The 21160-nt window shown below is 38.1% G+C and overlaps 3 protein-coding genes across 5 annotated transcripts; 1 reads left to right on the forward strand and 2 right to left on the reverse strand.

Annotated features, from left to right (window-relative positions):
* Nucleotides 1–65: 65 nt before the first annotated feature.
* LOC103707615 (uncharacterized) lies at nt 66–10286 on the forward strand. 3 transcript variants are annotated; one of them, XM_088700910.2, is made up of 3 exons: nt 66–206; nt 8700–8889; nt 9027–10286. In XM_088700910.2, the coding sequence occupies exons 2-3, from the start codon at nt 8701–8703 to the stop codon at nt 9117–9119; spliced, it is 282 nt and encodes a 93-aa protein (XP_088557036.1). In that variant the 5' UTR covers nt 66–206; nt 8700; the 3' UTR covers nt 9120–10286. The 3 variants fall into 3 exon arrangements, with proteins under 3 accessions (XP_088557036.1, XP_088557037.1, XP_038983520.1); XM_088700911.2 differs by lacking the exon at nt 66–206 and adding an exon at nt 1107–1244; XM_039127592.3 differs by lacking the exon at nt 66–206 and adding an exon at nt 5291–5482.
* Nucleotides 10053–11126, reverse strand: LOC103707612 (glycine-rich RNA-binding protein blt801-like). Its single transcript, XM_008792160.5, has 2 exons — nt 10878–11126; nt 10053–10780 (listed from the first exon to the last, which is right to left on the reverse strand). The coding sequence occupies exons 1-2, from the start codon at nt 10986–10988 to the stop codon at nt 10427–10429; spliced, it is 465 nt and encodes a 154-aa protein (XP_008790382.1). The 5' UTR covers nt 10989–11126; the 3' UTR covers nt 10053–10426.
* A 2580-nt stretch (nt 11127–13706) lies between these two features.
* On the reverse strand, nt 13707–18384 carry LOC103707611 (uncharacterized). Its single transcript, XM_008792159.5, has 3 exons — nt 18217–18384; nt 14514–14629; nt 13707–14379 (listed from the first exon to the last, which is right to left on the reverse strand). The coding sequence occupies exons 1-3, from the start codon at nt 18325–18327 to the stop codon at nt 13923–13925; spliced, it is 684 nt and encodes a 227-aa protein (XP_008790381.1). The 5' UTR covers nt 18328–18384; the 3' UTR covers nt 13707–13922.
* Nucleotides 18385–21160: the final 2776 nt, after the last annotated feature.

Genomic DNA, 21160 nt, shown 5'->3' on the forward strand with positions numbered 1-21160 from the left:
CCACGGGCTTTTTGGCTCTACCTTTCCCTCCGAGAAAATATTATATGCTAGCTTTCATCTCAAGCAACCACAAGCTTTCCCCTTTCCATAGTATTCCCCTCCTCTTCCCTCCCCTCCTCAAGAAAAAATATAGACCTCTCCTCTTCCTCCTCCTCCTCCTCCTAATCTTCTTCAAGGTTGGTAGTAGAAGAACTGTGTCTCCCTCGGTATGTCCACCATCTTGATTCTTTCTAGTAATTGGTGGTTGACTTCCTTAATTAGTCTCTATATTCTAGTTGTCTATATTACTGCCTTCTTGATTCTGTGTGCTATCTATCTTATTAATTTACTTGCAAGCTTTATATCCATCAGTGTTTGGATTAGATTCATTCTGATTTCTTCAAGATATGTAGATTTAAATATTTAACTCAGTAGATTGCCTTGCTTCACGTTAGCGTGACATCTCGACTAATGACACAGTGCCACCATGGCTTATATTTTATATTGAGATAAAGTTTGGTTTTCAATTCTGAGTCTTGAGTTCACATCAAACCTTAAATTAATCTTTTATGTTGCGGCTGAGCCGATATAGCAATTCACAAGTGTTTAGTTTGATAAGAGTTGAAGTATGCTGATATGATATTATTGAATTATGTGATATTGTTTATTGAACAAAAAGCATTCTTTCATGTTTGCTTGTTTGATAAGCTGGGTTTGAAATATGAGAGAATGAGAACATTTTTCTGTATCTTGGTTGCGTTTAGATATGGAATCGCCGGAAGGTAAGACTGAAATGGAGCTTCCGCGACCTACTTCCCCTTGTTGGAAGAAGAAGTCGGCGGACGCGGGCTTCGTGGCTAATTTTAAGGACCACTTTGATCAGCTTGTGCATACTTCAATGGAGCAGCACAGGATTTGCCTCAAGAAGAGCATGAGGGAACTTAAGGACTATGTTAGGCTCAAGAAACAAGGCGCGGTGATTCCCTATTCCTTTCCTCTTCAAGCTCTGATTTAGATAAGTCCTTTCCCTTTGTTAATCTTTCAGTTAATGAATTTTGGTATTGGGTTTTCAGATGGTGAAATCATCAAAGGATGTCACTGAGAGGGATTCAGCAGGTGATAAAGAAAAAGAAAGTTCGATGTCGGTCCACGAGGCAACATCACTATAGGATCCAACATGGTTGATGATTTGTTCTTGATGACAGTTTTAGAGTAGTTTCATAGGTGGCAAGAATTCATCTTGGCAGCTTTGAAGTCTTCTTTAGGTCATAAGACTAATTTCTTTTTTACTTTTAAAGCACTGGACATATGGTGGATACCTTCTACGCACTTTCCATGGTGCATTTTTTTTCAGCTACTTTTTCACTCGAAGTTTTGCAGTAATTTGTGATTCATTGCGTTATCCTGGGGCTCTTGCTATTTTTGGTTGAGGAATTTAGTGATTAGTTTCAGTAATTAGTGATGTGCAGCCTTGAGATCTTGTTATTATCTGTTGAAACACTTGCAAACCGACAACTGGTCATGCCTTCCCTGGTCCTGTTTTTATTGTTACAGTAATTTAACTTGAGCTGAGTATGCACTACTTCAACCACTGCAGCAGTTTTTGCATGAAACAACAAAGAGTATTGTCCATTTGGCAACCAGTGCTTGTTATTACGTTGCTAAATTCTTGTTTCTATTGTAGTTGCAGAGTGTTTCTTTCGGTCCTTATGTACATATTCACTTATGCAATTGGATAGTTGCTGAAGTTTCTTTTGCTCCATGGTGACAAGATCTACACTGCCTTAGCCAGCATGTCTCTTATACTTGAGATCGATTAAAACATTTATAGTGTAATGATTTAGGTTTAAGTTTTGTAGTTCTTGGTTAGCTTATGCCGACTACCTCTTTTTCTGTAGGACACTGAAAATATTCGCTTATTCACTTGGATAGTTGCTCAAGTTTCTTTTGCTCCATGGTGACAAGATCTACACTGCCTTAACCAGCATGTCTCTTATACTTGAGATCAATTAAAACATTTATAGTGTAATGATTTAGCTTTAAGTTTTGTAGTTCTTGGTTAGCTTATGCCAACTACCTCTTTTTCTGTAGGACACTGAAAATATTCAAATTTAGGATTCATCATCATATCTGTTCACGTTTCTTGTTTATTTTTTGTTTGCCTGTGTATTGTGGTTTTAAATGTATGAACAAACACATTTCCCCCCAGAAAAAGTAATTGCAGAATCAAATATTGAATCCTTCCATTTGTACCTTCAAACTCTATGAATGTTTTCCCACTGAATTATGTTTGTACCTTCCGCATGCCTGTCTTCTTCCTCCTCCTGACTGCATTAGTATGTCTGCTAAGTGCACCCAAAGGCCAAGTTCTTAGATAGAGCTCAAGAATGTCTTATCATGGACTGGAAGAGATATTGTTTTGTTAGCTTATTTTGAAAAAAAAAGAAGAAGAGAGAATTGGAGTTTTACTGCAGCAGTGCATTGTAAATTAACTGTAGGATATTCATATTTTCTTGCAGTACATAATGCATGGAAGTGAAAAAGGTATAGAGGAGGTTATGGAAGAGACCCCCCATTATCCAAAGTTGCTAACTTCTTCATGATCATCTCCACTTGCACTGCCACTGAAATCAGTTCTACAAGATTGTAAAAGAAACATTTAACTCTGTTAAAAATTTAGAATAATTCTTGGCGCATGCTTGGATGTTGAGTACTTTGATGTCCACAAAATGCAAGTGCTTGAGGTAAAGATCCAACATGAGACCCAAGGAAACAATGGTTCAAGATGGTTAAACACAGGAGGAACATTGCAAACAAGAATTTTCTTATGGATTTGGTCTATCTAATTGTAAGATAGATGGCTTTATAGAACTAGATCACTTCATATATACTTCAAGAGTGTCAAACATATCTATAGTATATTGTAATGCGTTAAAGTTTGGTGAATTGGCATTATGGTTCAACATTTTGGTTGGGTATTCTGTAACTTTAATTTCGTTACACCAGCATTACATTATATAACAAATTGACCGTAAAAGCTCTCCAAACTCCAAAGAAAAATACAAACCTAGAATTATTTGTTAATTAATCAATCTTCTGTTATGAGAAGCAATTTCAATTTGCTAGCAGGAATTGGGTCTAATGGTGGACGCCCCTTTTCTGGGGTTGCCCATGGGAAAGTTCTGGATTATTTTCTTTTAGGAAAAAACCCTAGTTCCACTAGCTGATTGTTTGTTCCTCATACAATCAACTGCAAGTGCATCTTTGTGCTTCACAAGGGATTATAGGTTTCTAATATATCCCTGCCACAATGCTACATTAGTGCCATATTAGATTGGAAAATAAAATGAGTCACTCTCTTAAGCTAGGATAAATTGATTGGCAAAATGCATGTCCGACCTACCACCAAGCACGCACTTGTGCCTTAGACAAGAGGCAAGGGAGCAATTTAGAAGTAGTGTTGCCCCTCAATTCCCAATTAACAAAGTTTTGATCATGCGAATTTTGAGTCGGTCTGCCCCGAGGCTTAGGCTTTAACCTAGGTCATGATGATGGGTATAAATTGGCATGAGGATTAGCCCCTCATAGTCTAAGGATAAAAAAATGTTAGACCTTGGCGACCAAAAAAAAATTGATATACGGACCTTTTTATCTTTGGTATAGGTGATATCGGCTATCTTTTCCCTTATAAAAAAATATAGGAACCATCGACAATGAAAATATGACTTGCAAAATGTGTGCGTACATTCTATATATACGTATATGTATGTATGTACATATATACATACGTAAATACATACATGTGCACTCCATATATAATTAATTTAATATCTAGTTAATGTTTTTTAGTGCTATATGGATAGATTTTCTTAAGAGTTATTTCAAATAGTAATAAATCTTCATGGAGGTGCATCTAAAAATAATTAAAGAAACAATGAGAGATCATTATTAACTTTTTATTTCACATGTTTTGACAATTGACATAGAGAAGTTAGAATGATTCTGTAGTCACTCACTGCATCTAATAACTAACTTTTAAATTAAATATAATTAAGAAGTATTTTTATTAATTCATGATTTTATTTATCTCATATAAATAGTTCTGCAATCACAACATAGTTTTGAGCAATTATTGATATTGAGTAATTGTTGAACATGACATCATTTTTATCATAATCTTCAAACTATTTTTCTTTATGAAAAAATTAAATTCCCTCTCCCTCTTGAAGTTAATAGTCTTATTATATGTATGTGGCTCTACTGAGTCCTGCATGATTTCATATTTTCCTCCTTTTTTCCCCACCTTTGATCTTTGATATGGTCATGCTTGTAGTAAGCCAACCCACAGTTATAGACTTGACCCAACAAACTGATTTAGATTGCGAATTTTTTGGATCCAAAGATAAAATTTTAGAACTATGCCCGACCCAAACTTGGTTCCACTCAAACAGGATAAATTACTAGAAATATAACTTTTATAATTTTACTCTTGTATTTTTATCTTTTAAAAAGAAATTTTTTTTTACTACCGTTATTTGGCCTTTTGTATATCCTCTTATCAAAGGATTTCAACGCTTGTCATCCCATGTACAATAATTAGTCATTCTTTTATATATATATATAGAGAGAGAGAGAGAGGGAGAAGATTGCATTAGATTCATCTGCACTCGAATGGATTTTCATTCAGTTTCGATCAGATCTATAGCGGACGATGATGATCTCATATCAATGATTCAAATCATTGGATGGGATATACTATATCTAAACAACTTATATACCAAAAATCAAATAATCTAATATGATGTATCAAATAACCAAAAATATTAGACAGTTTAAATAATTAATATATATATATATATATATATATATACATACATTCTTGTTTTCTTAGTTGAAGGTCTCCATTGCTATATACATTCTTGTTTTCTTAGTTTTTATGCATGGTTCTATTGAGTAGCTGAATTCAAACATGCCCATTCCGGTCACCAAGCCAGATGGATATGGGTAGGGTTTAGGTGGAACCACCCCTTTAAGATTTTCATCGGGATTGGATTGGCCCAAAGTCAAAACAGTGGGTTTGGGATTTGGGGTGAGATTTTTATTTTATTTTATTTTATTTTTTTAATATATTTATATATATGTATTTGCTAAAATAAATAATTTACGGATACATCCAATAAACTTAGAAACAATAAATCTAGAAGCAATCTTCACAACTTTTTCCGAATATCTCAGCAGCCGCAATTTCATTAGTCTCTTTAAAAAAATAAAAATAAAAATAAAAATAATAAAAGTTAAAAAAAAAAAAAGCAGAAGCTTAGCATGGTCGAAAGCCGGGACCTTGAAATCTAAACCTGGTCGCTCCGTGCGCTGCTCGCCGCCCACTCCGGCTTTGCCTGCAAAAAGCCCGTTCTTCCCGTCCTATAAGTACACGTGGATGCTCAGCGCTTCGCCCTAAGTCGCCCTCTCCTTATTTCGCTGACCCTGTTCTTCTCTCTCCCAGGTGCACTTCTTCTCCTCTTTCTCGATTCGAATCTCGGTTTATTTCCTCCTTTTCTTGGGTCTAAATTTCATGCTTTATATTGATCGAACTATGGCTTTGGGGTTTCGAGGGCTTCTTTTTCCCTCACAAATGACTTTGGGTTCTTTCGAATAAGCGGTTTATGGTTTTAGATTTTTGTTCAGATATTTTCTATTCTTCGTATGCAATATTATTTTTAGACCGGAATTTGTATGATCATTTGTTACTTCGTTCAGATTCAGAAAACTTTATTTCTTTAGCTGTTTAAGACAATCTGAAGATCGAAGAAAAAAAGGGGAAAAAAGATTAAATCTTTAGCGCCTTGATCCTCTCTGCGTTTCCTCATGGGTTATGGATTTGATCATATGTACCCCCCCACCCCCCCCCCCCCCCCCCCCCCCCCACCCCAGCCGGGCGAAAATAATGACAATTGATATTTACCACTTTGCTCGATTCGATATAAGGAGTGTCGACATTAAATTCCCTCTCAGGTCCATTCATAATCCATGAATGGATTAATTGAGACTATCTCAAAACTTAATTGAGAGTGAAATTCATGAATGGGCAGATTGATCGAAAATTTCATCTTTGGGGAGGAAAAAGTTGTTTTGGGGCTCATTGTCGCGAACCTTCACTTGTCCATCATTTTTTCCCTCTCTATGTTCTGCTACCACTACCTACTAACCTGAGAAGATTTAGGACTCTTCCATAGTTTGACATGCAGGTCCCATCTTTTTCGGTCTCCACGTGAGGGTCTAACTCCATCGGAACATCCAGTGATCCGTAGATGTCTTTCAGCTGCGTCAACAATTTTATTATAGAAAATTATGGTTGAAATTGAACGACCAAATAGATTATATGGGTGAATTTATGTGCATTTGATTCAAGCATAATATTTTTTTATAGGCATTTGTTTCTAGAACTAGTTTCTGTTTGGAGATTGGATCAATTATGGATGCACCATCTGGTTGCTAGGTAATTAGTGATACAATTGATACTTGAATGGTAATTTCATCAAAGAGTGCAGCAAAACTAGTTGTATGAATCAAAAATGTATTGGGGGAAATGGGGAGTTTGAGTCCAACTAGGAGAAGGCCTTGATATACGAGTTAGAACCAAAATTCAACCTAAAAGTTTAAGCCGTTAAGTTTTGGGTCTAATAATCTCTATCCATGCATCTACCTCCCACTAATTATTCTAAACCTGATATATGGTCCTCAATATTCTCCCACTTCGCTTTTGAGTCAATTTAACTCTCCTTTGAGTCCGGTGCACTAGTACTCTTCAATCAAGCTCCATATCCAATTAGTCTTGCATGTACCACATGTTACCGTTCCAGTTCAAGAGTCATCTTACACTTTACCTAGTATGTTACTGCTCCAATCCAAGAGTTCCACTTTTCAAGAGCCACATTTTCACTGCACCCATAGAAGAATCCACTCGTCCAAGAACCATGCCCAAGCCCATGCTCAATCTCATCACCTTGCTTCATCGAGTCCACTTGCCACACCACTCGGCACACCTTGCGGCCACTAGGATCAGTCCGCATGCTACTATTCTTCACAAAAGCTATGATTGTGATTTCTTTTTAGTTTGGAGACTTGTCTGGGATTGTCTGCTGTCGGCTTTGACATGTGATAGCATTTGTCGGGGAGAAACAAAGTGTTTGAGTCCAACCAGGAGAAGGCCTTGATATACAAGTCAAAATCCAATTCCACTTAAAAGTTTAAGCTGTTAAGTTTTGAGTCCAATCATCTATATCAATTCATCTACCTTCCACTTATTCTTACATGTGAGTTGGGATCGGAATACTTGGGTATTGACTGGTAGATATACTAATCGGGTTAGGCTTGTAGTTTCTGTCTTATGTTGCAAACTTCTTGGGTCCTGACCTTTCTCTTGTGTTTCTTAGTCTTGTCATATGCTTTAGTGATTTCATTTACTTTAGTTCCTGACCAATTCATTATAGTTTGATCAGCTAATTCTAATTAGGTCATTTGATTTCGGTTAGTTGGTTAAGGCAATTTTCATTTTATCTTTGTTGGTAATTGGTTTTTAGATGAACTTTTGATAGTTTCTAAGCATTAGTGGAGTCTAGCTGAATACACATCTCATAACATTGTGGCAGTTGTTCCCTACTATCCAGTTGTTCACTTGTATATAAATTTTTACTTTCTATATAAGTTTCACAGGATGGCATATGGGTTTTTAAACATGTGGAAGTTTGGTACGTAGGATAATGACTTTAGGTGAGACTTTTGAAGGTCAAATGGGAGAACTTAGAGGAGGCACAGGTTGGAAGATGGATTTCAAAATCAATTATCTATACCAAAAAATTTTATTGGAGGTGAAATGGACCGAAATGAAGGCATCAGATATAACTTTTTAATACTAAGGATTTTTCAAATATTTTTGATCTAGAATCTAGTTGGGGATTAACTTGGAGATGGTGGCTGGATCTTGATTTTTGTAATGTGAGATTAAATATAGCTCCTTTTTTATGTGAAATGTTTAATTTCTAAGGTCTCAGGGCCTTTCGCTTTGTTGGGTTGGCGTTTTGCTCTGTCAGGTAACTAAATGCCTCATAAAGTTAGCATGTTGGACCTTTATGAAAATTAGGGATGAATGGTCAAGTCTAAGTTCCAAGATTTTTATTTTTGCCCTTAGTTATAGGGTAATCTTAAGAAGTTTAATTTCATTTCTCTAGAAGATGTATGCTTAGCTCAAGAGAGAAAGTTTTTGAAACTTTTATGAAATATTATATAGCTATCTAGTCCAAAATTGGTTTCTATGCTACTAATTGTAACTTTTAGTTCTGGAGGAACTATGAACTTGCATGTCAAATTTGTGGACTTTCTTGTCTCAAAGCTACTTTAGATGGGAGTGAGGCAGTTGATCTAATTCCTGCTATCTGCTAATGCCTTGTCCTCTCTATTCCTTATACAGAGAGAGATAAAGGTGGAAAATAAAAATAGCATACAGGTAGGCTAAGGTGTAATAGAAATCTTTAGACTGCTTTTTTATATATATTTAATGTCTGACCCCATTTATATGGCGATGAGGCACTCAGACATTATTTAAGTTGGTTGCACTAGTGCTTGATCTGTGATAGACATTCGTCTGCCCCTAGAAATTAAGGGTATGAGCATCATAGTTACATGTGAACGTGTACAGAACTCAACTAGTTCCTTGATCTCAGGATGGAGTCCGAAAGATTTCAATCTGAAAAGCAGCATTCCTCTGCGACGGTCGATCCAGCAATGACATCATGTCGAAAGAAGAAATCAGAGGACACCACAATTTTGCAAGATCTGAGAGATCACGTTGATGAGTTTATGCATGCTTCCATGGATGAGCACAAGACTTGCTTTACGAAGACCATACAAAAGGTAAGCAGCAACGAAAACATAAACTCCAACATTCGTGTGGAGCAGGACTACTTGATTTGTTTATTTATCTTGAGAAAAGGCAATTAGGAATATTATTTTTGCATTTCTTCAAAATTCCATTGGGTTCTTTGTTGCAGATGTTTGGAATGTCCAAGGCCGTTGCGGAAAGGACTGCAGGAGCCAAGGAAGTTGATAGTTCTTTGCCCCTTCAGACAACCGTGTCCCGGTGAAAATTTGGAAGTGGCGATGTTCAATGCCTTGTGTCTTTATATCCAACTTCCAGAGTGCTCACATTCTCTGGGCGTTTTAGTACTAGCAGATGCAAGCAACTTCTATGTTTTGCTGAGCATCACCAGATGATACTTAGTTTTCCTAGTTCCTTACTTGATATAAAGTTATCAGCATATGATGTATGTTGTTGTTATTGTACCAAAAAAAAAAATGATGTATGTTGTTTCCTATTGCATTGTTTTGCTGGCCTCCAGTTGGATCTCTAACCGATCACAATAATGGAAATTCCCTTGGCAATACTAGGTGTATGGCTGCAACTTTCTTCGAAGAGTTTGGAATGCTGTGGTCTTCATATTGCTTGGCATTCTTTTCTCAAAAACCTATCGGATAACAAATGAACCATTTGGTTGAGTGGATGAGATCACTGTCCATATTTTCGGCCTCAAGATCATAAAGATATGCTTACAGCCTTGGTACCGCCAGCTCCCAAGCCGGCCAACATATCGACATTCAGCAGAGGATGCCCAGGATTTTGTCCAAGATCTTAGCAGAAGGTATGAAGATTTTCTGCGAACAGGTACACCAGGGAAACAGCCATTGGGGATGATTCATAATCACAGTGAAAAACGTTCTGCCATACATGGTTTCACGGCACAATAATTTTGTTTTGAGCGATGGCTGAAAAGAATAGTAATTGTGGGGCTCATCACCTATTAACCATTCTACACACATTCCATGCTATTTTTTACTGGCCTTTTCCACTGTGCTGCTGCCTGAAGCTGAATTGGAAAACCTTTATGATCATCATCTGTCAAAACTTTGGCACTTCACAAGATAAATTTCAATCACAGCAACTAATTAAAACAGCAAAAATAGTTACTCAATCACAGTTTAAGCATATGTAGAGGTGGCTTATAGAGCAAGAACGTTCATCTCGAAAGCACAAGATAACACTAGGTTCCATTGGTAATCCTGCATGCTATGTGAAGTTTTACAACCATCAACCAACGTCCTTCCATTAGTCCAGAACGTAAAGCACCTATTAACATGAAAGGCATGGAAACCACATCAACCCTATCCACACAAACACTATCCCTAACTCTCTTTTTTTCATTTTTAATTTTTTTAAAGCATCAAACACCTCTCTCTCTCTCTCTCTCTCTCAACCAAACGGAACGGAACCCTAAACGGAAGACAAGATTAAACCAAAAATAATAAAACCGCACACCCCGCAAACAGATAGATAGCACGAGAGACACCGTCTCCTTATGCCCGGCCCTCTCGAACCGCGGCCGGCCAACACGCCTCAGTTCCGCCAGTACCCGTCCGGCGCGCCGCCGCCCCTCGGGTAGCGGGACCCACCACCGCCGAACCCACGGTCACGGCCGTAGCCGCCGCCACCACTGCGGTTGTAACCGCCACCGCCCTCGCGGCTGTAACCGCCACCGCCCTCGCGGCGTCCTCCGCCATACCCTTCGCCGCTGCGGAACCCGCCGCCGCCGCCGCCGCTACCCCGAGACCGGGCCTCATTGACGGTGATGCTCCTCCCGTCCAGCGTCTGCCCGTTCATCCCCTCGATGGCGTCCCTCATCGACTGCTCGTTGCTGAAGGTCACGAATCCGAAGCCCCTCGACCTCCCCGTCTCCCGATCGTTGATGATCTGCACCAAGAAACCCTCAGATCTGAGATCTAGGTACAATGAAAACACCAAAAAAACAAAAAAAAAAATTATTTTCCTAGAATCGAAAGCTCGGGACCTTGGATTCGAGGACCTCGCCGAATTGGCTGAAGGCCCTCTCGAGGGAGGTGTCGTCCGTGACCCAGGAGAGCCCGCCGACGAAGCAGCGGTATTCGACGTCAGTAGTCATCGGAGAAGGGGGTTTTGGAAGAAAGAGCAGAAACCCTAACCCTAGGAAAAGGACGGACACCGGAAAGAGGGGGAGGAGATACCGAGACACCAACCCACCTCTCTGAGAGCAAGAGAAACCCTAGGGCGCCCCAAACCCTAGGTTTATAGGGCGGCAGCCACTTGCGGTAACATCACCTCCCAAGGTAACCATACCTCTCTTCCTCTTTCCAAGTCTGGGTCTCTCCTTATTTGACACAACGGTCCGAGTTAGTATAATAGTCCTCTCTACGTTCGATTGGATAAATAGATTGAAGTACAAAATCATTGACCAAGATAAGAATAGCTAGGGTTGGAACGTGAATGGCTCACAATGTCAGCCAAATTCATTTGGGGGAAATCCAAGAAGCAGTTAGGTCGGCAAAAATTATGTACTCTCATAAATAAAGCTATCCATATAAACGTATTAACCAAATACTTTTTTGCCCATAATTTTTTTTTATTACTTCTTGCAGCCCAAAGACTAGGATCTAAATCGGATGGGCCCACATGTCTAATTCTTACAGAATTCTTAGCCTAATTCTTTAGAAATATCCAAATATACCTTTAAATAGCTTGTTATATGTTGGTTTTCTGGGTTTTTATTCTTACTAGTCTCAAGTGAATACAGTTAGATTGTTTCTTTTTGCAAAGGTGGCAGTGTTCTTTTTCTTTCTAGTTTCCCTATCAAAAAGAAGGGATAGGAGAAGAGGTAATTGGGACGTCTGAACCTAATTATGATAATCTTTTGTGAATCAATGAATTGACTAAGTAAATGGCACAACTAAATCTTTTATTCTAGACAAACTAAATTAGTTCAAGGTTTGTAACTAACAAAGTACGGATATCCATATCATGTCTAACTTCTTGTGTATGATTATGGTATTTTAAATCATTATATTTGGTAAAATAATCTAATTCTAGTTCCAAACAAATCAAATTGATGTGACCTTAACTTAAAATCTCAAAATGACAGAACACCGCTTTTCCTCAAAATAGTGAAATTATTAGGTGGATCAGATCCACTGTAGATCTAGAGCGAAATGAATCCATGTAATAATTTCACCTTAGGATGAAATGAATTTATCTAGGATGAACCGTGGACTTGGTCTACCTAATAATTTCTCTCCAAATATGTATTTTTTTGCATAATATGACTTTTACGAGACTATCTAAATTTTTTTATAAAAAAATCTCTGTATTATCATTAAAATGCAAATGAGCAAAAGTATCAATTGTTGAATCATCTGCCTAATTAAAAAGGAACTTTTAGTTATTTAAACAATTTGGCAAGCTTACTCCCATTTTGATTGTGTGCTTTTTTCCTTTTTGAAGAGATAACTAATGGAAGATGGATACTCAATTTGAACATCTAGTTAGAATATAGTATTAACCACGAGATGCATGTGATAAGAAGCGGAAAATTTGATTGCAATTCTACAATGTCAAACTATAAATTAGATGATAATAGGATTTCCAACTTTGGTTGCTTTTGGTTCACTTTTAGTGCGGAAGAATTGTTCTTCTCAGAAATTATTGGAAAAAGAAAAAGGAGTGCTCCCTAAAGTTGTAGGTGAACGACATAAGTTTCATAGCTCACATTGTAATAGAACAAGAGATAATGGGCAACGTCATAACTCCAAGCACCATGAATTGCATATCTAAATATTAACTTGCACTCAATTGCATATAGACTCAAGCTAGTGCATGCATAGAGTCGAGCATGATAAACTAATAAACTAAGATCTTGGAACGGGCATTGCCTATCTAAATCAAGCCGTGCTGGACTAAGAATTCTCAGGTTGATCATCACTGAAAGTGATTGAAAGTTCAAAGGATCGTTGGTTGGCTCTTTTACTTTGCAATCTTTTCTTATGTTTGATTTCATTTCTTAACGAAATCGGGGTTGGGGCTTTTGCCCTCCCTTTCCTTTTAAAAAAAATCATTATTCGGTCCTGGGTATATTTACCCCTCCCTACTAGGGCTGCAAGTATATCGGGTTAGATTAGGGACGGCTATAATCCAAATCCAATATATATTTGGATTAGGTCACAAAAAACAAATCCAAATCTAAGTCCAATTCCATTCAAGTTGGATCAGATTAGAGGTATATTTAAATATAAGCAATCCATCAGATTTTTCAAATCAAAATGGGTCAAAAATAATCTTAACATAGACCGTAATAAATATATATAAATAGATTACCTTATTATCATTGACACATTATGCAATAAAATAGCAGTATGAAATATGTTGACACTATGAAAAACATATTATATAATATTTGAACGTAACCACATTTATACTATAGTTATAGTTAACAGCATATTTTATTATCTAACTATAAGATAAAAATAAAATTAATTTCTCACAATCAAGGCTGTAGTGCATGTTATACTACTATGGGATCAATTCTGGCTCTTCGAATTCCATCCCTATGCGAAAGAGAATATGTTTTGAATCCAAACCTAATCCAGATAACTTCGTTGGGTTAGGCCAGATCAATTCAGATCGGAGGCAGGTCAATCCAATCCATTTATAGCCCTGCTCCCTTCCACCGAAATTCGTAACTCACAACCTTGACTTAACCAGGCCTGAACCGACACCGGGTCCATATCTTCCAAAGCCTAAAGAGCATCTGAAAACACCTTTTATGCCTTCAGCATTCAGGTTCACCCATGAATTCTGGAGCTTCTATATATGAAACATAGCAATGATGATACCAACAGAACTTTGGCCCACTGGTTATCACCTTTCTCCTGGGAGAGAAACTAGTTCAAACATAGCAATGATATCTTCACAACACAGACAGACAGACAGACACACACACACACACACACAGAGAGAGAAAGAGAGCGCTCCAAAATTGACAAGCACATTGTGGGACAAACTATGGTAGCCTACATATGGATAATTGTCAACCAAAACCAGGAGGCACATCAGGGTCCTCATCACTGCCGCCATCTGGTTGCTCCATCCCACTAATTCGTGGACCAAAGCCAGGTGGTACAGCATCATCTACAGGCTGTAGGCTGTGAAGCTCATCTTTGTTGGAGTGTGGTTTCTGATCATGAAGCATGTCCTTGTGCTCCACTTCTTTGCTCTTCCTGCCCTGCTGATCAGCTACAGCAAAGCCTGGTGGTTCCTGTGGCCCATTATCAGTAGCATTTGAATCACCTGTAGAAGCTGTTAGAGAAGCATGATCTTCTTTACCACTGCTTGATTGTTGTTTAAGGGGAGAAGAGCGATCTTCTTTCCTCTCCTCGGGTTTAACTATTCTATTATACACTGATTCCACTGTCCCTCTGACGTCGCTCTCATTTGATTTGATAACCTTCCACACCTCATCTGAGATTTGTCCCATTATCTTGCTCCTGCAAAGATTATAACAATCAGTATGAATAATAAGGCATTCATGGTACACTCATATATATATACCAATCCATAGCTGAAGAGGTAAACAAATCTCAAACCGCAAGAGAAAGTGCTCAGAAAGTGCTCAGCTTACCCAAGCTCTTGATAAATACCATCGGAAAGTTGTCTAAGTTTTAATTTCTCAGAACCCTCTTCATTAAGGACTACCGATTGCTTAACCTCCATAACAATGCGATTGCGCAGCTCCTCCTGCGACAAAGCAGACTCGTTCAGCCAGTCTACATACTTCAAGCAAAATACAAATGACATAGAGCAACAGCCTGTTGATCAAGACCTCTGAACAATAAGAAATACTAGCATCAAACGTAAGTGGTACATGTACAAGTTGGAATGAGACTGCAAGTTATTGGTACGTTGAAGTTGATAAACATTTTGAGATCAACACCAACACGGTGAAGTAGAACTTCAGTCATGATTGAGCAGTCCACCAAGCAAACATGCTGTCCAGAAAATGTTTTAGCACTACAGGAGTAGTCTTGACATGAGAAGTGACGTGGATTGCAGTAATTTAACATGAGAGAGATCAGAGAGACAGCATGAGCGAATGGCTATGATCTTTTCTTTCTTTTTTCAGCAATGGTGGACGGTCCAACTCACATTCATTGAGCAGTGAAATGAATAAAAGGGCTAAAAGCCAAAAAAGGGTGGTGAAAGCTGAAGCCTAGCCCCCCCAAGAAACAACTCTCAAATATTTTCTTTTTCATGAATCAAACTCCCAGAAACTGTGTTACATAAAACACAATCTAGATTGATTCCAAGGAACCCCTCTCTAAAGAAATATGCTGAAGTTCATACAAAACAACTATGACCAGATCCACCCAGCAATTACCTGTTGATGGCTGTGATCCAACATGAGGACTTGATGAGCACCTGGAATCTCAAATGATAGGTAGAAAGATTTGGAGGAAATTGGGACTTCATGTGAGAGGGTGAGGTAGTCTAGAATTATCTTGCAATAAAATAAGGTGAATGAGAGAGGTTGTGGGGGCTACAAGCCATAAAAGCTTCTCTTAACAAAATGCAGTCAGCCCAATGAGTGTGGCACTGGCAATATGCCTATTGCTGGCTTCGTTTTGATTTTGCAACTCGATTGGGAGTTCAATGACATCTCTTGTCTTCTGCAGTTGCTCCAAATCAAGGTTTGAAGCCGTTCTGTTTTGGCCCTGATCCACTTCAGTTGAAACTTGAAACAAATTGGTTTCAGCCAAGAGTGAACCAAAACTGACCGAAATTTTTAGTTGTGTTTGGCCAAATTTGACTGAAACTGCTCTTTTTTTTTTTTTAATCTCCAAGTAAATATGTAAAATACTATTTATAAGTCAACTGCACATTTATTTAAGGCTCTAATGATCTAATTCATGTTATTTTTATCTCAATTTTATCATGGTAGTCTGTAAGATACAATTTTGATATGCATTTTTAAGTTTTAAATAACACTGAAATATGTAGAAGATGCATGTGCACGTCTAGGACGACATTGTAATATGCAGAAGAGGCATGTGCACATCTAGGAGCTCTTATATTATTTTGGATGATGAGAAGTGGGATATGCAATTAATTTTATGTCCTTGTGTCCTTATCTTGTTACCTTATGTGTGATTGTGTGATATTTGATATTTTATCCAATATATTGATACATTCATGTGCTATGATTAATGAGCTAAGTCTAAATCAAATTTAACTTCAGCATGAAACTACCCAAAAGTATATAAATTATGACTTGAGATGACTTAAATAAAATAAAATATTATGAAGTAGCTTGCCTTGTATTATTTTATTTCTTTCAATATTTTCTTCTTTTTTTTGGACCAAAACTTAGAAACTCAAAGTGACATTGCTGAAACTGCTAAACTTGCTGAAATCAAAACCCTATCAAGGGGACTGCAACTAAAACCAAAACTTTTGAAAACCTTGTTTTAAATGCAGCTTCTTGTCAGTCACTACAACTAAACCATAATAAAAAAAATGCAATTGTAAAACAACAAGTAACCTAATCGCAAAAGTTTTTTGTAAGTTGTGCTTGGAGTGAGATCAATATAGTGGAAAAAAAAATTAGGGTACCTGAAAAAAAATGTTTGAATTTTATAGCAGTCTCTTAGGATCGTGTCTTTTCCTCTAATCTTAATCCAGCAAATGAATTTGTTCCTATTATGTATCTTTCTACTAGACACTCTTCACATTTCTCAAGTCAATTTGTTCTTCCATTAATTTTAGACTGGAAGATTCTATCCAGCCAAAGCAGAACATCGCACAAGCTGCAGTAGAATGAGAGTGTGACTAGGAATTGCTCCATCAGGATGCAAAGACTGTTATCCAGAAGAAATGGTCAAAATGATTCAGAACTCATTATTAAAACAAAATAAAATGGAAAGCATCACTGACTTAATCCCCATACATGGAGTGGAACAAACATTATATCCTATGAAATTTATCATTCACATACTATGTTGGCAGGAGAAGTTAGATATACAATTTCTCAGGTGTGGCAGTTATTTTATTCCAAGAAGTGATATAAGCATTCAAGTCAAAGAACAAGGGGGAGAAAACAGAGTCCAGAATGGTTACTGCTCAAAAGTGTGATAAAGAAAAAGTTGGCAAAAAGTTAAGATCATAATACAATGAGGTAGGGAGACTCTTCTCCACAAAAGAAGGAAGCAGCTGACAGAATTATCAGACTATCAGGATATCACACAACCGGGTACTAGATTAAAGAATATTAGATTCAAGACAACTACGAGTCCACTGATGACCTACATGCATAACCAGCAACGGCTTCCCTGAGTTAAACTTCTAGAGAGTTGGAAGCTTTATCACGCATGCTTTGTGCCATCCAAGGATTCTTTTTTTAAACAAAAAGAGTATCGATAATCATTTTAAAGGTATTCTTTGGGGAAAAGAAAAGAGGAAATCCGAGTGTTGTCTTTAATCCATTGAAAGTTGACTAAGTTAACCACAAATAAATGGATTTTCAAATCTTCAATCTAACTAACATGTTTCAAAAATTTACCAGCCTAGCATGCTTGAATGCACAATGATGCAGGTGCATGTAGGCCAATGCCTGATTGATTTCTCCAATATAAGATATCACATGGACTCTGTTACAGCTGACATATTGAACATAACAACCTACGATATAACCAAGATCAAACAATATAACAAAAATAAGGATTCATAAAAGAGTGATGACACCATCTCTTCTATCAAAGGTGGCGTATGATTTTATGTAATGCTGGCTCCAACAAATAAGAAGAGTAGGCATAAACTCCAACAAAGCGATGGCTGAAGTGAAATTGAGGAAACTGTGACATCTATAATGCTAAAGCAAGGCACAGCGACAATTTATAATGGAAAAAGTCATGGTGTAGATAGGTTTGATGACAATAGTTTAAAGAAGACACATCCCTGGTTACTTTTCCAATATTCAAGTACTTCTTCCAAAATTGTTCAGATCCCTGTTCTTGAGGAATTAAATGGAGCCTCTACAGCCACTCAAGAACTCGAAGTTGTAGAATTCAGTATTGCCGTCTAATTAATAACGATAATGAAAACAACGTACTCATCATCTTTTTCTGGTTCAGTCGAAGGTTCTTTCTTGACAGGTAGGATTGATCTCTCGACAACAAAAATTCGTAACTTAGGGAAGTAATTCTTGAGATAAATAAGGTAGCATTCATCATTCTATATGTGTCCAAGGGCATCAGAATTTCATCCAAAATAACCTAAAAGCTCGAAAAGAAAGAAAAAAAAGGTAGGGAAGAGATCGGTGTTGGACTTACATTCTCCTTGACCTTGCGGATGATTTTAAGGCGGAGTTCGTCGAAATCGCCATCGTCCTTCAGCTTGGCGATCACCTCCTCCGCCCTCGGCCGGCGGCCTCCGCGTTCCATCCTCACGATTCGTTCTCCCACTACCCCAGGAGGACAAAAACAAAACAAAAAACCCAGAAAGGGAAGATAAATAGGAGTCCGGATCCCGATCTTGACGGTCTAATTCATCAAATCACGGCCGTCCGAACTCGATCAATAGAGTCGGAAAAGAGGAGGAGGTTGCTGGTGCTCGATGGGCAAGCCCAGCCCATAGGTCCAGGCCTGGTCGACAACCAAGCTTCAATAAGTTTTGGGCCAAACACAACGGATCGTCTTAGTCCCCCCCCTGTTTGAGGCTATTCCCCAGTGTTCCAGCTGTGGGCAACCTCGACTGTATACCAAACTTGAGGCCCAAGGCCTAAAATTTGTAACTGTAGCAGCAACGGGCTTCAAGTATAAGGCTCAGGGGTGGGCCTAATATGCATCATAGTCTTAGTTTTGTAAGTTGTGGGCCGTCCTACTATATATATATATATATATATATATATTTTTGGTACCACGGTTTCTCACACAATTCTTGCATGAGTATTGTAACAACCCAGGACCTCACCCAAAATGGCTAGCCGGAAGGTATTATTTGGGTTCCTTGATCCTGTATAAGTACCCAAGATCTACCCAGCGAATAACCGATGTGGGACTAAACACACGCCCGTACGGATTCTCACATACTCCCCCCGTTCAAGCTCTGACGTCCTCGTCAGGCTAAGGGTTCATATCTATTCAAATCTAATCACAAACACCACGATTGGCCCGTGGTCAGCCCCAATGGATCCGTGCTGCAGTGTCCTCTAGTCCACATAGGTTATGAGCCGGGTCCGCTCTGATACCATTTGTAACAACCCAGGACCTCACCCAAAATGGCTAGCCGGAAGTTATTATTTGGGTTCCTTGATCCTGTATAAGTACCCAAGATCTACCCAGCGAATAACCGATATGGGACTAAACACACGCCCGTACGGATTCTCACAAGTATAGCCAAGAGAGGAGATGGCGAAGAGAAGTAGGAACAACTATATAACTCTTCCAAAAGACCTCTCCTGAATGCCAAGCAGTAAAGAAGGCAATCCAGTCCGCAGCCCACTCATTTTTGGGTACGGTGACCGGGAGAGAATATAGGTTGTTATTTTTGAGCCAGAAAACAAGGACATGATTGCCAAACCCAAGTCAAACATGATGAGTGATTTTTTTTATATATTTTATTTGTTATGCTTTGTTTTGTTTTACTTTTGGGTTAGGGGGGGTTGGGGTTGCGAGTTACAAAAGCCTTAGTCTAATTCCTTGTACTAACATTATATCAAAACAGGATTTAATTAGTGTTTTTAGATACAAGCCTATGAAATGAATCCAAAAGCCAACTTCTACCTTCGATTTACCTCAAATTGTTGGGTGGATTATGACACACTTGTTTCTGGCTTTTGGCTGAAAGTGAAATCGTCATGTGTTTCAAACAAGCTGGTGAAATTTAAAAAAAAAAAAAAATCGTTTCCGAGTCAGATGGGTTGACAAAGGCCATTAATATTTGTATATGAATTGGTTCAACTCACCCAATTTAAAGTGAATTCGATCGTACTCAGACCTGGATCAACTCATTTAGCATAGAGTCAGTCCTGGGCCTCACTTATTTCACAGGCCTTAATCTTAATGTGTGAGACATGCTTTCACCGGGTAAACAGACCATTTTACTGCATGAGAATTTAAAAATCTCTCCGATCTGCAACTCAACAACAAGATTGAGAAGACTCAAATCATCGAGCAAAATTGGTGTTTGGATTCATCCTGTAACTTGGATGCTGCAAAAATCCCCTTGAGCTCATCACAAAAAAAAAAAAGTCAAAAAATAACCATAGGTCAATTGGCAGTGCATATTAAGGCATAAGAAATCCAATAAGCTACTGACATCATGTAATTATGAACCTTATACGCTATTATATATTCTTCCTGTGATCGTCATCTTTGATGAAGGAATAAGATAACAATATGTCTCAGTATCTGCCATCGAATCGGCGGTCCCGATCTGCAAAATGACACACCACCTTCCCTTCTTTGAGTTCTCTTGCATGCAAGGCTGATCCAGTTGGATTGAAAGATGACATGGAAGCCAATCATTTTGACAATTGCTTTGCTGATTCCAAGTCTAACAATAGGATTCAAAATAGATGATATGGCTGCCTCATTCATGTGGAGCAGTTGAATAACTTTTGACCTAGCACCATATAGAAAGCTGCATATTTTTTGAGCAAAATTGGAAAGCTACAACCTCGAAGCTACCAAAATTGAGTTGATTCCTCCAAACCATCCATCTCCTTGATTTGATGCTTATAAATCTCAAGTCCTCTCACACCTAGACGAAGGGGACAGTGATTAAGAATATTCTCCTAACAGAGATTGACAATAACTGGCTAAATAACAAACCAAACCCTCCTAGGGAGACCTTGTTTGCACCCACCCATAGTATTATCCTAACAACTGTCACAAGCCAACACATACCACCAACCCATGCTACTATTATACCTATCCAACTTCTCTACCATTAAGAATTAGACAATATCTCAGTTCTATGGACTGTTTTCACACAGGATATCAAGACTACTTTCCCTTGCTCTCTTATATGAATTTCGTGCCTGCGAGGAAGAAATAAATGGACTCAGAAGCAACCTGCATACAAAACTATTGGCTAGCATGAGACCGATATTAGTTAGGGTATCATGCTCGATATATAAGTTGTTTTTTTTATTTTTTAATAAATTAAACATCAAGTTGCTTGGTTAAATAGAAAATTATTCCTTCGATCTCTACTGTTACAGCATCCATGCATGGATGCATGGATTGTGCACATGCGTGCACATGTTGCAAT

The sequence above is a fragment of the Phoenix dactylifera genome, chromosome 7, assembly GCF_051530095.1.
Source record: "Phoenix dactylifera cultivar Ajwa chromosome 7, Ajwa_hap1_PhDact_Kaust_v1.1, whole genome shotgun sequence".
Classification (NCBI taxonomy): Eukaryota; Viridiplantae; Streptophyta; class Magnoliopsida; order Arecales; family Arecaceae; genus Phoenix; species Phoenix dactylifera.

Coding starts and splice junctions, on each gene's coding strand:
- LOC103707611 (XM_008792159.5), bottom strand. CDS start 18,327: ATGGAACGCGGAGGCCGCCGGCCGAGGGCGGAGGAGGTGATCGCCAAG. Junction 14,630..18,216: donor TCCGCAAGGTCAAGGAGAAT/GTAAGTCCAACA, acceptor GCTTTGTCGCAG/GAGGAGCTGCGCAATCGCAT. Junction 14,380..14,513: donor GGTATTTATCAAGAGCTTGG/GTAAGCTGAGCA, acceptor TAATCTTTGCAG/GAGCAAGATAATGGGACAAA.
- LOC103707612 (XM_008792160.5), bottom strand. CDS start 10,988: ATGACTACTGACGTCGAATACCGCTGCTTCGTCGGCGGGCTCTCCTGG. Junction 10,781..10,877: donor GCGAGGTCCTCGAATCCAAG/GTCCCGAGCTTT, acceptor TTCTTGGTGCAG/ATCATCAACGATCGGGAGAC.
- LOC103707615 (XM_088700910.2), top strand. CDS start 8,701: ATGGAGTCCGAAAGATTTCAATCTGAAAAGCAGCATTCCTCTGCGACG. Junction 8,890..9,026: donor TTACGAAGACCATACAAAAG/GTAAGCAGCAAC, acceptor TCTTTGTTGCAG/ATGTTTGGAATGTCCAAGGC.